At 43.0% G+C, this 20449-nt stretch overlaps 1 protein-coding gene across 14 annotated transcripts in view; it reads right to left on the reverse strand.

The window, feature by feature from the left end:
- MAPK10 (mitogen-activated protein kinase 10) overlaps positions 1–20449 on the reverse strand; it is a 335464-nt gene that overhangs the window by 153589 nt on the left and 161426 nt on the right. For 9 of the 14 annotated variants that reach the window (XM_053253742.1, XM_053253743.1, XM_053253747.1 and 6 more), the window contains one exon: positions 11039–11110. The exons of 1 other annotated variant lie outside the window; for it this stretch is intronic. In XM_053253742.1, the coding sequence (XP_053109717.1) occupies positions 11039–11110 (72 nt within the window). Of the gene's footprint in view, positions 1–11011; positions 11111–20449 lie in introns of all 14 variants that reach the window. 4 more of the 14 variants (XM_053253753.1, XM_053253751.1, XM_053253752.1 and 1 more) reach the window with 1 other exon arrangement.

Genomic DNA, 20449 nt, shown 5'->3' on the forward strand with positions numbered 1-20449 from the left:
CTTTTCTTGGAAAAATTCCACAAAGCAGGCAAGGCAAAGTACCCCCATTAATCAGATAAGTACCTTTTTTTCTGTGAGCAGCAGATTATGCTTCAGCACCATAAACTATCAATCTTTTGCAATTTCTATAGTGTCAAGTGCACTGTTGATGCTGAAGAAACTTTATGAAAAAGCAGTAGTAGATACAGAAGAATATAATTCATGAGGTAGCCAGATGGTAAAGTCTGGGTCAAATTCTCCAGAAGTTAAGTTCTTCTAGGGTTCACTTATAAGGAAACTGGTTTCCAGAAGTTGTGATATTCGGTACTTTTATGGTGCATCTCTCGATTTATGGGCTGTGAATGTAATACTCCAAATGATAGCTAATGTGTAGACTTCATTAGATTCTGTCCACCCACAAGTGCGTTAATTTGTATGGAAAAACATTCATCTGGTTCAAGCTCTGTCTGTGGAATAAAGTGATGCTAAGAAACAAATTTAAGAGATGAGATGTAGGTATCCATTGAGAGGAAGCCAGGAGCAGGGACAGCTCGTTCTCTAGGCCAGTAGCAGCCAGTGCGGGAGCCGCTGGGGTGGAGGTGGCAAGAGGCACCTTTAAATCAATTGGTGCTTACCTCTGCACTTGCCACACCTGAATGCTGCTAGGAGCAGCAGCGCACCACCCAGAACCCCCTGCGGCGGGGGATCGCTTCCGCCACTCACCTGGCCACTACTGCCCTAGGCAAACTAGGTGGTTGCCTAGGGCAGGGATCCTCAGTGTTGGGCCCCCAGATGTTCTTGGACTTCAACTCTCATAATCCCCAGCCAAAGGCCACTGGGGCTGGGGATTATGGGAGTTGAAGTCCAAGAACATCTGGGGGCCCAACGTTGAGGATCCCTGGCCTAGGGCACCAAGCAGGGAGGGGCACTGACACCCTGGGTCAGGTGCCACCCTGTGAACTGAAACTATACTCCATTGGAGTGCAGGTGCTTGCCTGCAGCTGATGGCTGCAGCAACAAGGAGGACAAGGAGAGCTTGTGGGGGTGCTCCGTGGGCGGGAGCTTCCTGTCATTTGACTGAGCAGGCAAGTGGGTGGTTGAGTGAGTGGGCGCTCCCCATCCCTGTCCCGATTGCTCACCTACCCATTTTCTTTCCTTGCTGGATTCCTCTGCTGCTCTTGCCCCAGAGCCAGCCTGCTGCGAGGCATTAAAATGAGAAGCTGATGTGCTTCAGCACATTAATATTGCATAGCTGCATCGCACTACAATGTCATTATAATACGTTGAGGCAGGTTGGCTGTCCCAGAACCAGCAGGAGTAGCAGGCGGATGCAGAGCAGCAAAGAGAGCAAGTGGGAGGCTGGGCAGGAGACGGGGATGGCTCGCTCGGAGGACAGGAGCCGCCCATGCACATGGGTGAAGGGGATGGGGGCCGCCAAAGCCAGGCTTCACCTGGGGCTCCAGAAATCCTTGGGCCAGCCCCGGCCAAGAGTCAGATTGAAGGGCTCAGAGCCCGGAGGTCAATAAACAAAAACCAGGAAAGGTTATCACTGCCCTGGCCAAGTCCCAATCTGAACAGGAAGCCTTCATAGGAGAGCCTTTATAGGCACTGAAGAAAACCAACAGCTAGCCAGGGTAGGCAGAGTCTCCACAAACCAGGGAACCCTTCTGTGCTAGAGTGATTCTTCCACCTCTAGCCCCAGCGGCTCACTAGATGGGCCATTGTGCATCAAGGCAGGGGCTCCCAATTCTAGCCAGGGAGCTCTTGACAAAGAACCCAGAAATTGACCACCTACCACTATTAGAACAGAAAACGCAATGCACACCAATGTCCTTTGCACTTCCACATATTAAAGTATTACTGAGGGCTTATTCAAACATTCCTTTGCATCACTCAGTGTTGCATCACTCAGTGGTTCGTTGCTCAATAAATTTATAACTCAGCTGATATGTCAGCTACACCCATTTCTGGAGGCAAATGACCTTAAAATGGCAATGGATATGCTGGTGACCTCCAGGCTTGACTACTCTAATGCACTCTACATGGGGCTGCCTTTGTACATAGTTTGGAAACTACAACTTGTACAGAATGTGGCAGCCAGTTTGGCCTCTAGGACAACACGAAGGGACCATATAACACAGATTCTGAAAGAACTGCACTAGTTGCCGATATGAGAGCCAGCGTGGTGTAGTGGTTAGAGTGCTGGACTAGGACCGGGGAGACCCGAGTTCAAATCCCCATTCAGCCATGATACTAGCTGGGTGACTCTGGGCCAGTCACTTCTCTCTCAGCCTAACCTACTTCACAGGGTTGTTGTGAGGAGAAACTCAAGTATGTAGTACAGCGCTCTGGGCTCCTTGGAGGAAGAGCGGGATATAAATGTAAAAATAAATAAATGATGATGATGATGATGATGATGATGATGATTGGGTTTCTGAGCGAAATACAAAGTGCTGGTCATTACTTTACCCCTGCTAACTTGGCAAAGAGGCACCTTTTAATGTGGTGATTCTCTTTATTTTGCAGGGGGAGAGTAACTGGCCCTATCCATCCCAGCACAGTACCTCCAGTGACTGTTGCTGGTGTCTATCTTATGTTTCTTTTTAGATTGTGGGCCCTTTGGGGACAGGGATACATCTTATTTATGTATTATTTCTCTATGTAAACCGCCCTGAGCCATTTTTGGAAGGGCGGTATAGAAATTGAATAAATAAATAAATAAATAAATAAATAATAATAACAACAACAACAACAACAACAACAACAACAACAACAACAACAACAACAACCTATAAAGCCCTGAATGATTTAGGTCTGGGGTATTTAAGAGATCACCTTCTTTGTTGTGAACCTTGATGCCTATTAAGATCATCTGGGGAGGACCGATTATAGTTATGTTGGAAGTTAAAGGACTTTGCGCTGTCTCTTTGTCTCAGACAGTGGAGGACAGACTAGTAAGTCAGAGGGCTAGAGAGTCAAGACATTGGTCATCCCTTCTCCACTGCTCTGATGCTATCCCTTTGAAATGTAGATTGCTACTCTTAGGGAGTCAACTTCCTTCCTCTCTCTCTTCCTACCTGCCTTCCTACCTTGCAACATGGCAAGCCTCTCTCCCTGCACCATATGTGCAGAGAAGATGCAGAATCCATCTGCATCCAGCTAGATAGATAGATTAGAGATCCTAACTCCTTACTTTCCTATCTAGAATGGAGTTCCTTAATAAATGCCTTTTATATTGATTTGAAACTATGAATTGGCTCCAAGTTACTTTACTCTTAGTATACACGCACGCTTAACTAAACTACCGCTGTGTTGTGCCTCTGTGCACTCTGCTATAATGAGAAAGGGATTCTCTCACCACAGAGAATTTCCAACAGTTACCACCAATGGCGACTCAGGGCTGAGCCTTCTCTGTGGCTGCCCCTGGGTTTTAGAATGCACTCCCTGTCAAAATAAGAGCTTCTCCATCTCTGATTGCTTTAAAACAGACCCTCAAGACACACCTGTTTTCTCGGGCTTTTACTTAAAATTAATTTTAAACTGTTTGTTTTATCCTGTGAAATCATTTTAATGGTTTTATTCTGTGAATTGTTTTTAATTGGTTTTATTCTGTGAAAGTGTTTTGTTTGTTTTTACTTTTATATTGTAATTTTGATTATGTACACCACCTAGAGATGTATATATCAGGCAGTATATAAATATTATAAATAAACAATCAAACAAACAAACTCTGTGATGTACATTGCACATACCATTCCAAGACTGTTTGCACAGTCTTGAAAATGCCAGCTGTTACACATGGAAAGCCACTGGGGTGCAGTAGCACCATGCCAGTCCAGATGTTTTCAGATACCACCCCATGGCTAGGGGGAGAGCCACGATAGTACTTTGGAGAAAATTACTCAATCTATGTGGTGAGTAGCTCCTGACAAAGAACTCACCACATGAACATGGAACTGACACCATGTGGCAACCTTACCATGCTCACTGGTCCTTGTTGACCTGAAGCTGAATGAATTCTCACACTTAAGATTTGTATTTGAGGTGATGTCAGGATATAGTAAAGCTGTGATGGCTGTTTCACACATGCAACAAATCACTTGGGGAAGAAGGCAGGGTTCAACCTAACTTCCCCCAAATGATCCTTCCAGCCCCTGCAGTGCGCAAGCAGCACGCCCATATAGGGTTGTGCACAAACCTATTCCAGCAGTTCAGTTCGCATTTGAGCCAAACTTGAACTGGCCCCCAGTTCGGCCTAAGTGTTGAACTGGGCCAAACTGGTTTGGAACCTGTTCAGCAGTTCAAGGGGCATGCTTGTAAAAGGGAATCTTATCTGAACCTGGTTCAAATAGAACTGGCCTAGTTCTACTGTTTCAGACTCAAACTGAAACTGGACCCCGAATCCTCATCGGATTTCCCTTTACAAGCAAGGGGGGGACCCTGCCTACCTGGGGGGAAAACCTCTAGTAGTGGCAGCAAGGTGGCACTTCTGTGCGGCGTAGCAGAAGAGCTGTGCCATGCCCAGGTGCCTTCTCACCACCCCATTAGGGGTTTTTTTCCAGGTAGGCAGGGTTCTCCCCTTTGCTTGTAAAGGGGAATCCTCACCAGATTCCCCTTTACAAGCATGCACCTTCGAACCACTGAACCAGTTCCAAACTGGTTCGAACTCGGACCAGCACCCCTTTTGGGGGGCCCGGTTCAGTTTGAGTCTGAACCAGTTGAACTGGGTCAGTTCTATTTGAACCAAGTTCAAACAGAACCAGTTCTTCACACTCCTACCCACACAACCCACGCTGTTGAGAGCAATGTGGATAAAAAGAGGCCAGGACTTGTTATCCCGGCCTCTGCATATCCCATAGTACACCGCACACAGAGCATCGTGCAGGGGGGGATTCCGCCAGGGGATTGGCGCTTCAGGGATATGACTGAAATTATGCCCCTTTATAGTCTCAGATTACCAAGATTTAAGATAATGGAGGTTCACACCTGTTGAACATTTATGAAGTACATCCATTGCACAGCTTGTATTACAATATTTATCTTCTTCCTCCTCACAGCCACCATGTAGAGTAGGATTCTATCATTTTTACAACCAAACTGGCTCTTTGAAATGAATTGAAGCCCTCAGGATCCTTCCAGCAAATGCACTGAGATTTATACTCAGTAACACACTGAGCTGGTTATTTTTAATCAATGGATGTTAAAATCAATTATATTAACTTTGAAAATGAAACCGACCCATATTACTGCAGTCCTCTGGACAATTAATGTATGCAATCGCCTCAGTCATTTCAATAGCCATTACGCTGATGTTGATGGAATGGATGCAGAAGACAAAGAATGAAAGATCTCGTTCTAACGCGGAAGAGACCTGGTAAGTTAATGCACTTTACGTGAATAATGTGCAACATTACATGAGACCCTTCCGTCTTAATGGAGTATGGACAGAAAGGCCAGACCTAGCAAGCCTTCCTCTAGTTAGTTAGTGGTTAGCGAAACACTCAGGAGAATTAAGGCCATTTATTCTCATGACGGCATAAAGCTGAGCAGAGGAAGTACATGGTCAGAAGAGATTCATTTGGTTATCATTATGATGTTCACTGCAGAGATGTGATGAGCCTCTCTTACATTTCACTACTCCTATTGAAACTTTTTTGTTGTTGCTGCCTCCCTCACAATTCCTTAGAAGGTTCTCCCAAGCAGGAACCTCAAATGTTCCTCTGGTAAAATTCAGTGCCAACTCAAGTCTTGGTTCTTATCAGCTTTGTCTACCTTAGAGATAACTTCTTCACTAGCCTTGGACTCCCAAAATAACATCCAGTGTTAGTGAGAGATAGATGACACTCAAAGAACAGCTGGACCAACAGTCTACACTATAGTCCTTTCAGGACAATACTGATGTGCATGTCGTCAGGTGCATATCTGAATGCAGCTCCACACTCTAATCTTCCAGCAGATGGAAAGCTAGCAAATTTGAAGTGTCACTTTTTTGTCAGCCTTCTCCCAGTTGCATTAGATTTCAACTTGCAGAAAGATCTGAATGTGAGCAGATCATTCAAAAGTGTGACTCACAATGTGCACATCTGGGATAGTACAATACAGGGATGACAATATCATGTGGCTTGCCCAAGGTTACCAATAATCTTCAGAGCTGAGAAGGGATTTGAACCTGGGCTCAACACACTCTATCCATTGTATCTAGAATCATATGGGAATGAAGTAATGCAATACATGGTTTACAGCACTCTCTAATCTAAATGGAGAAGTATAAAGCAAGACTGGAAGTCTGCCTATGGAACCCACACCATTTCGTACCAGTTCAAGAGCACTCCTCTCTTCCTTCATATTAAACACCTATTTAAGACCATCTAAGACCTTCATTTTAATGTTTTGTCTTTCTATCAGCTGTATCTGATTTAGTAATGCACTTCTTAAAAAGGGAATTAGTGTCACATCTCAAGAGGCAACACTATTTTCAGGTTATTTCTCAGGAAGCTATTTACTGGCTTTGCATCACATAATGAAAATCAATGACAAGACTGAAAGGCTCAGCACTGTTTACTGAATATAAAAACAAGCCCCTCCCCCCAATTTTTGCTTAGATAATGGAAACACTTCTTCTTCACAGATAGGTTGTCATTATGCTAAACACATATGTATGTTACTAGGCAAGCCCTTCAACCAATCAGTGGAACCAATATTTGAATACTCTTTCCTTAACTGTATAGCATATTGAATTTAATTTTGGCCTCAGAGTTTAAATGATCAGGACTTATATTCTCAAATTATCTCCAGAAGAATTGCTGTGTTTAGGCTGTTTCAGGCAGAGGCGTATCTAGGGAAAATAGCTCCTAGGGCAAGCACTGAAATTGCGCCCCCTGTCCAAATATCTGACACCCACCTTTCAGATAACTTTACCATAATATCAGCTCAAAAATACAAGTCAAGCTCATTACTTTTAATATTTCAAAATCTATTTAGCAGTGGACGCAGCCAGACCAAAAAATGCTGGAAAACTACACATTTCAGTATGCTGGGGCTCATGAAATACCCAAATACTATGTGGAGGTGTACTTGGAAAAACTAAACAGAAGTGCCTGTCTAATTCTCTACTATGCATTGCAGCATCAATGGAGAATTTTACTTTTCCCAGATACTCTGAAAATAATTAAAGGATAAGCAGAGTAAACTATGTCACTGCTTGGAATATAGTCTAGTATTTCAGAAAGACAGCTAAAATGAGAGCAAGAGAGCAAGAAACTCCCAGTGGGCCTTAATACTAAGGATTTCACACTGATTCAAAGACAAACTCACCATTAATAGCCATATTATTGACATCACATCTAACTCACTTATCACAAGAAGCAAAGTAAGAGCAAATGAATACAATCCTAGCTCATAAGCTTCAGCTCAGTATTCACAAGCCGTGATTCTCTGTACATAGTGCCAATCTGAATATGTGTACAGTGACTTATATTAAATTAATTAAAAAAAATTTTTTTTTACCTGTAGCCCCTTCGGGGGGCTTCCTAAAGGCCATGTGGGGGGGGTGTCTGCAAAGGTTCTCCCTCCCCCCACTGGCCTCTAGGGCCTCACAGGGAACATTTGAGCATGTGCGGTGGCCATTAAAAAAAATTTTTTTTTAAACTGGCCGTTAAAAAGAAAATGGCCACCATGCGTGCTCAAATGGCCTCTGTGAGGCCTGGCATGGCCTAGGGCCTCACATAGGCCATTTGAGCATGCACAGTGGCCATTTTGTTTTTGGCTGCCATTTTTTTTTTAAAAAATTAAATTTAAAAAACTGGCGCCCCACTTCAAGTGGCGCCCAGGGCACGTGCCCTGCCTGACCCACCCTAGATACACCCCTGGTTTCAGGTTATAGCCTCCACATAGAGCCTGGAAAAAGCTGCTTCCATGTGTGGGCACCATAAACTGGAGAATATAATATTTGCAAGTTTACTACCTTCTGAGCCTGTCCATTGCACAAAGAGTCTCTCCATATCAGGAAGCTGCATGGAGGACCTCCACACCAGACCATCAAGAAGTTGTGGTGCTGAACTAGGCACTGTCCATGCTGTCTGAGCAAAACAAATGATAAGGGCCATGCCAATGTTATGGCCCCAAGTATTCATGCATGCATGCATGCATGCATGTAAAAACATCTGCTGACAGCCTTTACTAACTGGAAGTTCCACTGAAATTAATAGGACAAGTTAGGCATTCATTTAAGTTTGTCCTATTAATTTCAACAGGACTTCCAGTGAGTAATTTAGTCAGGAAATCAGCCACTGATATCCTGCCTTTCCCCTTGAAGCAGTGTCCAAAGAGGCTCAAAATAAAGTAAAAATCACAATGCAAATAAAATAAAAATTAAAAAATTGATAAAATAAAAACACCAACCAAACAGGAGGAAAGAACAAAAAGGAAAGGCCATGCAACCCACTCAAAACGCTTCTTGAAACAAAAAAAAAAATTAGCCTGCAGATCTAATCTCCTGAGGCAATGAGTTCCAAAGATTACAGTGGAAAATGCCCACTTATATGTCAACACAGTGTCACCACCAGCTGGGTTTCCAACAATCGTCGGAAGTGTAAGAGAGCCTCATCAGATGATCTTAGGGAAGAGGCAGTTTGTTCTAGGAGAGATAGTTTTTAGATACTTAGTCAAAGCTGTTTGGGTTTTAAGGGTTATAGCAAGCACCTTGAATCATGCTCAGACCAGCAACCAATACAACTAATACAGCAGCAACATAACCTCATCAGGAAATGGCATAACTTCCCTAAATTCCTGCCTGGAGGTGGTAATGGGCTGCATGAGGTATACCAAACTGAACTTGAATCCAAATAAGATGGAATTACTGACTGTGTGGGGTCAGGACCTGAGAAATTTTTTAGATCCGTCTGTTACTTCCCCTGAAAGATCAGGTACGTAGCTTGAGAGAGCTGCTGGATCCCAAACTCTCTCTGGTTTCTCAGTTTGAGGCAGTGGGTAGGAACGCTTTTTATCAGCTTTGACTGATACGTCAGCTATGCCCATTTCTGGAGGTAAATGACCTTATAACAGTGGTGCATATGCTGTTAAGTTCCAGGCTTCACTACCATAATACACTCTATGTGGGGCTGCCTTGTACATATTATGGAAACTACAATTGGTATAGAATGCGGCAGCCAGACTGGTCTCTGGACAACCAGAAGGGTCTTTATAACACCAATTTTAAAAGAACTGCACTGGCTGCCAAATGCCAATATGTTTCTGAGCAAAATACAAAGTGCTGGTTATCACCTATAAAGCCCTCAACGGCTTGGGTCCAGGGTACCTGAGAGCGCTTTCTCTGTCATGAACCCTGTCGCCTATCAAGATCATCTGGGGAAGTCTGGTTATAGTTGCCACTGGCTCTTTCGGTAGTGATTTGAGACCAGGCCTTCTCTGTTGCTGCCCCAGGGCTTTGGAATATGCTACCTGTCAAAATAAGATAATCTCCACCTCTGTTTGCTTTTAGAAAGATTCTCAAGATAGTACACTTGTTTTCTCAGGCTTTTAACTAAAATTAATTTTAAACTGTCTAATTGTTTTTATCCCATGAAATTGTTTTAACTTTTTATTCTGTAAAATTGTTTTAATAGGTTTTTACTCCATTTTATCTGTTGTGTTTTAAGTTGTGTACACAGTCTAGAGATACATATATCAGGCGGTATATAACTATGATAGATAGATAGATAGATAGATAGATAGATAGATAGATAGATAGATAGATAGACAGATAGAATCACAAAACCTGATGCTAGGCAAGATATTAGGTGTAGCATTCTGCACTAGCTGAAATTTCTGAACAGTCTTCAAAGGCAACCCCATGCATAGTGCATTACTGTAATCCAAACTTGACAGAACCAATGTATGAGTAACCATGACCAAGTATGACTTAAACAAATAAGCCCTGAATGTTTTTTACTTTTTTTTAACAGAGAAGGCGCTCCAATCATCTCATCATTTTGATTGACCTTTCTTCAGAAGTACAAAATCCTTTTAAAGATGGACTTTTCAGATTTGTACACAGTATTCCAAATGCTTTGACAAACATACTCAAAGGACAATTTCTATGTTCCTCCACTGGTATCTTCTATATTTTGAAGGTTCATGTCCAATAGATGTCAATGCTTTGTTAAGAATAACATTACATAAAATTAAAATAAAATAAATAATAATTAATTAATAAAAATAGAAGAGGGAAAGGAAGAGCAAAAAAGGGAAAAGAAATGGGGCAGGGGAGAGAAGCGGGATGGTTGCTCTGCTCCTACACTGAAAATAGGTTCAGAAACTCAGACCAGATCTTATCATACTTAGAAAGAGACGTTCTTTTACAAAAAGGGGTCGTTCATGCGCTCCTAGGTGGTCAAGTCAGAGACCCAATTTACAATTTCTTTCTTTACCCAATTTTTTTTTGGGGGGAGGGGAAGGAAGGAGGGATGGGGATCTGATTTATTGCTTACAAATACTTACCATGAGTTTTCTTTTAAGTGTATATTGATAAATCTCAGATGATTGTACAAAACCCCCCTGAAAATATGTTATAAATATTTATACATGTCTTCCCCCGCCCACCACCTGTAGTTCAGAAACAGTCAATTTAAAAGAGAGAGAGAGTGCCTGTAATCCTTAGTGGTTAAAGTAGTATATTATGCATTTAAATAATAAAGAACAACATTACATGGCATACTTGGAAATACAGTGGAACCTCATACTATATAACTTGAAAATCCATACACAGAATTGACATTATTTAAAAATGCCACACTTCTCTTGCCTTTATTAGGAGATGCACTGTGGGTTGCTTAACATCATTTTATTTTTAGTTTCACCAAAATAAGCAATGGTTTATTTGTGTGTGTGTGTGAGACATATTCATACCAATTCTCATGATTTAATACTGAGGACTTTTCCCAGCCATTAGTGAGGCTTTCTTGTGATTTATCACTACCACAGATTCTACTATAAAACTGATTGCAAAATATGGAAGTACAAGTATATACTGTACCTTGTTTTACCTGTAAGGAACACACACCTGACAAAAGGCAATCTTCACATCCAGGGTAGGTTCACTGCAGTAGTATAAGAAATGGCGGCTCATAAATACCTGCAATTCAGGAAACAGAAAGATGAGTTTCTGCCATATACTTCTGATGTGAGTTTTCAACACGTATCCATCAATGGTTATCTGTGGGAGCTGGTGGTTTTGGCTCAGTAGTAAGGGAAAGGTAGCAGGGCTTGTCCTCCTCAGTTGGACTGTAGAGATACAATCCCAGCAAACAAACAGTAGGGGAGAGTCAGGCTCTAGGGCCCAACACTGTGCCAGACGGAAGGTCTTCTTGTCCCATGGCAGCAGTAAGATCTCCTCATCCTGAAATTATGGAAAGGGGTTGGGGTAGCCTTGTAGCTAGATGATTGGATTGTCAGGAGAGGGGAAGTGTGACAAAAACTAATCCCTGTAGAAGAAATATGCATGGTCTCCAAGTGTGAGTGTATGGCTCTAAACAACAACAACAACAAGCAAACCAACACATTAGTGCCAAAACACTGGGGGTTGGGGCTGGAAATTCAAAATAGCATGTGCATGGGACTTAGCATGCCTTCTGTCACATGGCAGGGCTCATCCAATAGATTATGTAGCTATCTTCTCTGCACAGGAGGAAGTGCAGTGATGCAGCTGTGTTGGGGCCTGGGACAACTGGGCACCTGGAAAAAGATGCCATGGTTGTCTGTTGCAGCAAAAAGACCCATTATCACATAAATGTCTCTTTGAGTTGCAACAAATGTATAGTGATTGTGGGGAGAGAGAGAGAGATCTAGCCCAGCATTCTGCACAGTCTCCTGTTGAGGTAAGGCACCCGCAGTATGGAGTATGGGCACGACTGCTGTGAAAAGACTTAAAAGTGCTTCTGGGCAGTAACACTCTGTTCTAGGGATGTGCATGAAGTAGTTCATGCACTCCCAGGAGGTGGGTGGGTTCCTTTAAGGGGCAGGAGGGTGCTCTTACCTGCCCTGCCACTTTCGCCCCACCAGCATGCTCCCCAAAAACGCTGGCGCAGGGCTGCAGCACACCTTCTTGCAGCCCTGGTCAGCATCGTACTGGAAGTGGCTGATGCACACGCACATGGCGTACACTTCTGGTACGCCACTGACAGTGTCAGGAAGAGTGCCAGTGCGGGGGGCGGGGGGAGTGGCAGGGCAAACACCAGACTTTTGAATCGGTTCAGTGTTCCATAAAAGGAGCAGCGAACCAGTTCGTGCACATCCCTACCTTTCTCCTTTTCATTGGAAACAATGGAAAGAAGTGCTGCGTTGCTACCCTGAAGAACATTAAAGACATTCCGCAGCAGTCTCATTGATACTACGTCAGGGTTGCCTTTGAAGTTGTTCAGCAGCCCTTACCTTAGCTCGATGGGGGACTATGCAGAATTTATTTTATAGATTTATACAACTTTTTTGCAATTCCCTTGCATTTATTTTAATAGATTTATACAACTTTCAACAAAGTTCTCAAAGTGGTTTACATAGCAAAAGGAATAAGAAGATGATGCCCTGTCTTAATCAAAAAAGAAATGCAAGGGAAACACTAGCAACAGCCACTGGGAGGAATGCTTTGCTGGGCTGAATAGGAACAGTTGCTCTCTCCCTGCTCATTGCAAGGAACCACCACTTGAAAAGGAGCCTGTTGGCCTGATTAACAGAGTTTCAAAAATTAATACATTATACATGAAAATTAACAAGTTAGGGGTAAAGCACAAAGCTAACCAAAACTGCTAATCTGATATTCATAAATAGACAAATTCAGTCATATAGTACATTTGCATTTCTAGTGTAAATCAGAATGACTTCAAAGGTTCAAGAAATATGGCAAATAGTCTAAAATAACAACAACCCTGGAGGAATTTCTGGCAAAATTCTGGCACTGCCTAGGGATGCACTTGTCAGGCAGTATTGAAAGATTATAAACAAACAAACAAAGTAAAATAAAATGTACCACAAATCCAACAGACTACCCTGGGTTTGGTTTTTAACAAAATTAAGAGCTATAAGGTCTTTAACAGCCCATTTTAAAGACTGCAGTGATTATTGCTTAGAAGTTCTATTCCAAAAGCAGAGATCTGGAAGAGCACTTGAACTTGAATTCTACTTTGTGATCTTTTATTAGAGAAAAAAATGTAATCTGGCATGCGATATCACACTAACATGCAGAATTGTTACTGGAGAACTAGCAAAATCTATTGATGACATTCAGTGCACAGGAAACCAAAAAGGAAAAAAACCTCCCACGGTGATCTCAGCCTAAAATGCACATATGTTTAATTTTTAATGAATGAATTATAACCTTGTTCCAAAAAAGCAGATGACCTTTTCGGGGTTGTGTTGCAGCAGCTCAGATTGCTGTCTCATTGCTCAGTGACTCACTACAGAAGCTTTTCATTTCAAAGATGGTTTAATTATTTTTCCCCTCTCTATCCTTTTGCAAAAGCTTTTATTATTAATCATAATCTCACTGTTTTCTGGAAACCTAGCAGATAATTATGTCCTCTCACTACAGGGGCGTCAAGCATCTTAGTCCCATTAAACAGAACAAGGAAGGCTGCTGAAGCATTATCGGGATATCAAAAGGCTATGATTCATACAGCATCTTTCAAAACAGACTGAGGTTAAGGCAGAGTGGAACAGAGAAGACAGGGAGAAAAGCAGCACACCTTTTTCAATGGGTTTCCTGTAGTAACATGGCATTTTGTATGCCAGGTGCACTTTGATAATCATGTACAGATCTTACCTTTCCTCCCCAGTGGAATGGATTAGTAAATAGCTAGCCTGAAGAAAGTCATAAGCCGACAAGCTTTTTCTCCCTGCCATAATACCTGCTAATGCTGTCCTGAGACGCAGTTATCTCTTACTGCATATTTCCATAATTTTATAATACTAAAAAACTTCAGTACAAACAAGTGAAGGAAGTTATGAGCTGGGGTTACTGATTTGGGGCACAGGCTACCAAGACGTTCTTCTATGCAAAATCCTATCCAGACATTATGTTGCATATGTGTGCACACACATGGCTGTACATTTGTTTGTGTTGCATATGGCTGTACACATCTACATGTTTTGGGGTGGATGACTGTACATGTGTTTACTAACCTGGCTACAGCCCCCCTCAAATGCAGACTACATAGAGGAAATGTACTACTGTATGTGTGTTGAACGTAATATGTGAATATGTGCAGTGATCTGTCCACACATATGATGTACACAGACCAGTGGCACATGGAGGGCATAGGCGGCCTGTATTCTCACAAGCAGCCCCCGCCCCCCACTCCCCACAGCGGCAGTGCACTCCCTACCCCAGCGCTGGCACGTTTCCTCTCCCAGGCAGGGGGGGTGGCAGACTTCCCCAGCAATGCTGTGTTCCTACCAGCCACGTGGTGCACTGCTGAGGTGGGCAGGAAGTGGCAGTGGGCTGCAGAAGCCTTCCACTGGAGATGGGCAGTGCATGTGGGGGGAATAGCACTTATAGCAATAGCACTTACATTTATATACCACTTTATAGCCAGAGCTCTCTAAGCGGTTTACAATGATTTAGCATATTGCCCCCAACATTCTGGGTACTCATTTTACCGACCTCGGAAGGATGGAAGGCTGAGTCAACCTTGAGCCCCTGGTCAGGATCGAACTTGTAACCTTCTGGTTACAGGGCGGCAGTTTTACCACTGCACCACCAGGGGCTCATTCCTCATTCCCAGGGAAGGGGAATGGCAGCACAGCCCCAGGAGTGGGTGGCCAGTGGGTGAGAGGAGGTGAGCAAGGTGGCTCCAAAAAAGAGTGAGGCAGCCCTGGAGGCAGGGCATTTTTTCGGGACACGTGTGCCCTATTATAGCTCTACCCTGACACAGAATGTAATGTGCGAATAGGACTCAAGCCTGAATGCATACACTATTGGCCCCAGAGCATGGAACATAAGGACAGCCCTGCTGGATCGGGCCCAAGGTCCATCTAGTCCAGCATCCTGTTTCACACAGTGGCCCACCAGATGCCGCTGGAAGCCGGCCGCCAGGAGTTGAGGGCATGCCCTGCTGTTACTCCCCTGCAACTGGTACTCAGAGACATCCTGCCTTTGAGGCTGGAGGTGGTCAATAGCCCTCCGACTAGTAGCCGTTGATAGACCTCTCTTCCATGGACTGAAGACACTGAATGAAGCCATCTTGATGAAACTCAGCAAGTCTGTGTTTGGTCATCAGCTGGATGAGAAATTACCTGAGAGCCTTAAGCACACTGCCTTGAGTTCCATATTGAAGAAAGATGGGAGAAAGTGCAATAATAAACAAATAAACTTGTGCACCACTCCCCATATAGAAATGCTTATGCTCTTGGCATTCTGGAGCTGGCCCTTTAAACAAGCAAGTTCACTTACTCAAGCTAAGATTATGTACATGGGAGGAATTCTTGGGACCTGAAACCGTAGTGTAAGAAGCACTCCTAAAGGTGCTGTCATGTGCAAAATATTCTTAAATCTGGAGTGGCAGAACAGTGGCATTGGGGAGACCAATTTTTGCTATGTGGAGGAAGGATTAGAAACAGGACAAGATGGTGATGGGTGACTGGTAGTTGGTTGAATAGCCCCTATGGGGCAACAAAGCCAGCTGCCAGCCTTCTGATACACATTGTACCACATAGCTAATGAATTCACATCTCACATAAACAGGCCTGATGAACTACTTGGGACACAGTAGTGTGTACAGAAGTGATAGGAAGAATCTCCTAGCACTTTAAATAAATGTATGATTGGGCAGAACTTATAGACACATTCAAAACCATTTTCATACTATATATAAGATCCTTTGATGGAGACTGTAATCTATGGCATGGTCCATCCACTGATACAACTGTTGTAACTTGAGATTTCCACACTCACAGCTTCACTTTTTACAGTCTTTGAAACTATTAGGAATTGCTTCTGGATCCCTATGGCTGTACTCATGGTTGGCCCAAATTCATAAACTTTCCCACATGAAAACATCTGTGCAGTGTTCAAAGTGCCTTGCACTTGACATAATTTGTCTTTTGACCTAATCTTTTTAAATATGCATTTTAGGACTGAGCTGAATATTCACATGCAAACATTCCCAGCATGAACGTGGGGCATTTGAAGGTTCTTGGAAAACTCTCTCTCTCTCTTTTACATTTATATCCCACTCTTCCTCCGAGGAGCTCAGAGCAGTGTACATGCTTATTTTTATCCTCACAACAGCCCTGTGAGGTAGATTAGGCTGAGAGATACATGACTGGCCCAGAGTCACCCAGTGAGTTTCATGGTTGAATGGGGATTCAAACTCGGGTCTTCCCGGTCCTAGTCCAATACTCTATCCACTATGCTATGCTGGCTCTTAGCTTTTTCACAACTCTTCTCTGCCCGCTTGCTCCCTAATCAGCGTATTTCCCTCCTTTTAGCATCATTTAAACAACACCATAGTAGCTGACATCCTGACTAAATAACTCTATGGCTTGTTGAAATTAAGTATTCCTTTAGAGTAGCTATTGAGTAGTATTATTTAGTAACTTTGTCTGGATGTCAGCCAATGTCTTTTAGTTGCTTGGTATAAGTGGGGATCATGGTGTAAGCATGATGATGTCATGCCATCACAGATTTTGTGGTGTGATGATGTCACAAAGCCAATTTAGAGTGAAAGCAATGCTTCCCTCCCTCTCTGTGAATGGGCAAACACTTTTGCCCATCTTCAGCCTCCTCAGAAAATGGCACAATGGGGAACTATTTTGTGAGTTGCAAAGGTTTTCAAAAATTGTCTTCCTTTCAGTTCCGTCTTAATACATTTATCTCACATTAGTAACTTGCTCTTCAAGAATTTGAGGTGTTGTATGACGGCCTCTCTCATTTTATGGTCGCAACACATTTGCGAAGCGACCTGCAAGACAGCGCTGTGCAGGGACCACCCAATGAGGCTGTTCTTACACGCAGCCCAACCTGGGCTAGGGACACCCAGCCTGGGCTAGGTTGAGCATGGGAACCTCTAGGATTGGGCCTGGCCCCAATGGGCCAGCATCACCCAACCCGACTTTTAAGCCCAGCTGTTAGCCAAGGTTAAGGGAGCAAGTGCCACATATAAAGACTGGAGCCTAGAGCACCCATCTCATGGGGGAATCCCCTAATGCAGCATGCATATTGAGCAATGCATTGTGGGCTTCACGAAGGCTGGGACAATGCGTCCCAGCCTCAGATCAGTCTGCCCTGTTCCACACTGCACGGAGCAGGGCTGATCATGTGGGAGCATAGAGTGCTCCCACCAAGCAATGAAGGATCATTGGGGGGGGGCGGGGAGACAAGGTTTGGGAAGTCTTCCCCCTGCCCTCCTGGTAGGTCATGTGAATGCCCCCAATGAGTTTCATGACTGAAAAGAGCTGTAAACCTGGTTTCCTACATCTGAGCCAAACAGTCTCCAGACCTTGCTTCCAAATTCTCCTCCTTTGTCCTACCCTGTAGCTGACCCTTGGAACCTTTCAAAAGAGCTGAGTTCAGGCCTCAAAAGTAAGAGTAAATTCTGGAGACCTTCTGAGATTTCCAAGAAGTTGCGACTGCATCTCATCTGCTTTACCCACAGCTTCTCTGATGGTGGTCAAGAAAGTCTGAGATCAGATTCTGTATTTTCTCTGCCCAGTATCCTGTAATTAAACCTAAGCTTTGGTGTTCTATCCATTCTGGTCTGTTTGGAATCCCTTATCCTTTTAGACAGACTTCAAATTGAGTATTTTACAAACTCCTGAGTTTAATATACCTTTGACTGATTCTATTAGCTAGATTCACAAGCAAATTAAGCTCCAGAGCTTTACTCTGCCCAGAAGGAAGTCTAGATCAGTGATAACCAAATCAATTTTAAGCTAATTATTCTCCATTTGCCTCTTTTTGGGGGGGCCAGATTTGTGCTTAATGACATAAAGAAATTAGTACATGTTTCTCCATTGAGTAGAAAGTATCCCTTTAAATTATTCTTGGAATAAGTGGGCAAATTGAAAGTGAGCATAAGGTAATAATTTAAGTATGTAAAGCACCAATTTGAATCCCAGCAGAAAAGGTTTATCTTCTGCCAAGAAACCTCACACTACCAGGAAGAGAAATGATGGCCTTAAATTAAGACTTTTAAAAATTCACATGTCATTCATCTAACTCTTAAACTGACCTGATGGAGAGGGAAGACAAAGTGGTTGAAGACTTTGAAAAAGGAGGAGAGGGAAAGGGTGACGCATTGGAGGAAGTGAAACAAGGAAGCAGATGAGGAACGCTGGCATACCTTTGCCCAGTAGTCACAGCAGAAATCCAGAAGGTAGAAGTTTCATGAGTTTTATTATCAACATTCAAGAGACCTTAACTTTAAAACTGGAATTGCAACCGAGTTTCACCAAAAAATGGGGTTACACTCCATTTGGATGGAGTTACACTCCCCTAGAAGGAGCAGATACGCAGCTTGGCAGTACTACTGGACCCAGGTTTCACACTGGTATCTCAGGTAGAGGCCATGGCCAGGAGTGCTTTCTATCAGCTTCGGCTGATTCGACAACTGCACCCATTCCTTGAAGAGGATGACCCCAAAACAGTGGTGTATCAGCTGGTAATCTCCAGGCTTGACTACCGCAATGCGCTCTATGTGGGGCTGCCTTTGTACATAGTTCGGAAACTTCAGTTAGTTCAGAATGCAGCAGCCAGATTGGTCTCCGGGACAACTCGGAGATACCATATTATGCCTGTTTTGAAACAGTTGCACTGGCTGCCGATATGTTTCCGGGCAAAATACAAATGGCTGGTTATTACCTTTAAAGCCCTGAAAGGCTTAGGTCCAGATTACCTTAGAGAGTGCCTTCTTCTGTACGATCCCCACTGCACATTAAGGTCACCTGAGGAAGTCCGTCTCCAGTTACCACCGGTACGTCTGGTGGCGACTCAGAGGTGGGCCTTCTCTGTAGCCGCTCCTGGGCTGTGGAATGCACTCCCTGCAGAAATCCGTAATTTGAACTCTTTATTGGCTTTTAAGAGAGCCCTTAAGACCTATCTGTTTGGCCTGGCCTTCCAGGGTTTTTAAGTTGTTGTAAAGGGTTTTCATGTACCTGTTTTTTTAGGGGTTTTTTTTAACTGTTTTTATTGTTTAATTGTTGTTTTATGCTTTTTAAAAATCTTTATTTTAATTGTTGATTGTTTTTAACTGTTTTGTTTTATTTGTAAACCACCCTGAGCCAATTTTGGAAGGGCGGTATAGAAATTGAATAAACAAATAAATAATTAATTTTTAAAAAACTAAATTAGAAGTGAATGTGAGGATTTCTCATCAGGTAAAACATCTGAGGAATTCAGTGAGGCTACTCGGATTTCTCTGAAAGATTCCAAGCAGCCCACAGTTTTTGCCAAATCCCGAACCAAGGGAAATATGAAACCAATCTGGAGGTTCTTAAACATGCAAAATACCCGAGGAATTTCAGACAGCTAAAATAGATTTGATAAGGCTAGCAAATATTTTTCAGGTGAGTTTCACATATCCTTAATTAAAGCTCAATGGATCTCTAAAGAGAGAGAGGGAGAGAGATGATCAATAATTGTGCATTATTTATTTTAGAAATTCAGGAATAGAGATGTGGGTTATGTTTCAGCAGGAAGACAGAAAAAGTGAATTCCCTCTGCTCAAAAAGGCATGGCATACTTCAAATTGGGCTCACTCATATAAATCTGTTCTGCTTGTAATTGGGTTTGCTTCCTACCCCTGCTGCTGGGCCTCCCCCTCTCATTCACATGCAAAATAAAATAAAATAATAATCCAAAGAAAATGTCTTGCCTTTAATTGCAATGCAGAAGCTGGTAATTAAAAAGGAGGACACGGGAAAAGATCTGCCTTCCTGCCTACCAAGCTCTAGAGCTTGGATGCTTCTGTACATGCTCACCATATCCAACCATGATCATGATCATCATTCCTTGAGAGTTTTCTCTTTAATAACCCTACAGATCCCATGATTCCACTAAGAAATATAGCAGAAACACTTGCTGGGATAGTGTGGAGCAGTACAGTTCCTGTCTGGAACAAGCTGCATAAAATATATATTACATCAGTATTCTAAATGCTCCTCTAGTAGTTACCAGTCCTCACATGAGTTGAGATCTAGAAATGAAGCCCCTAATCAGAGAACTAAGACTGGTGGTTATCAGGAATAGGGCTTGGGGCTCTATATGGGGGTGGCTCCTATTTTATGGAATTCCTTTCCAAAATGGTTCCACCAGATCATCTTATTGACTCATTTAAGAGAAACTTAAAGAAGTGTCTTTCCTCACCCTTTGGGATATAGATTAAAACTTAAGTCATGTTTCCTGTGATGTACAGTTTTGCGTATCTCTTAACAGCTTTTTAAAACTGCAACTGTTATATTTTTGTTCTTTTATATTGCACAAGGT

The sequence above is a fragment of the Hemicordylus capensis genome, chromosome 5 (genome assembly GCF_027244095.1).
Source record: "Hemicordylus capensis ecotype Gifberg chromosome 5, rHemCap1.1.pri, whole genome shotgun sequence".
NCBI lineage: Eukaryota > Metazoa > Chordata > Lepidosauria > Squamata > Cordylidae > Hemicordylus > Hemicordylus capensis.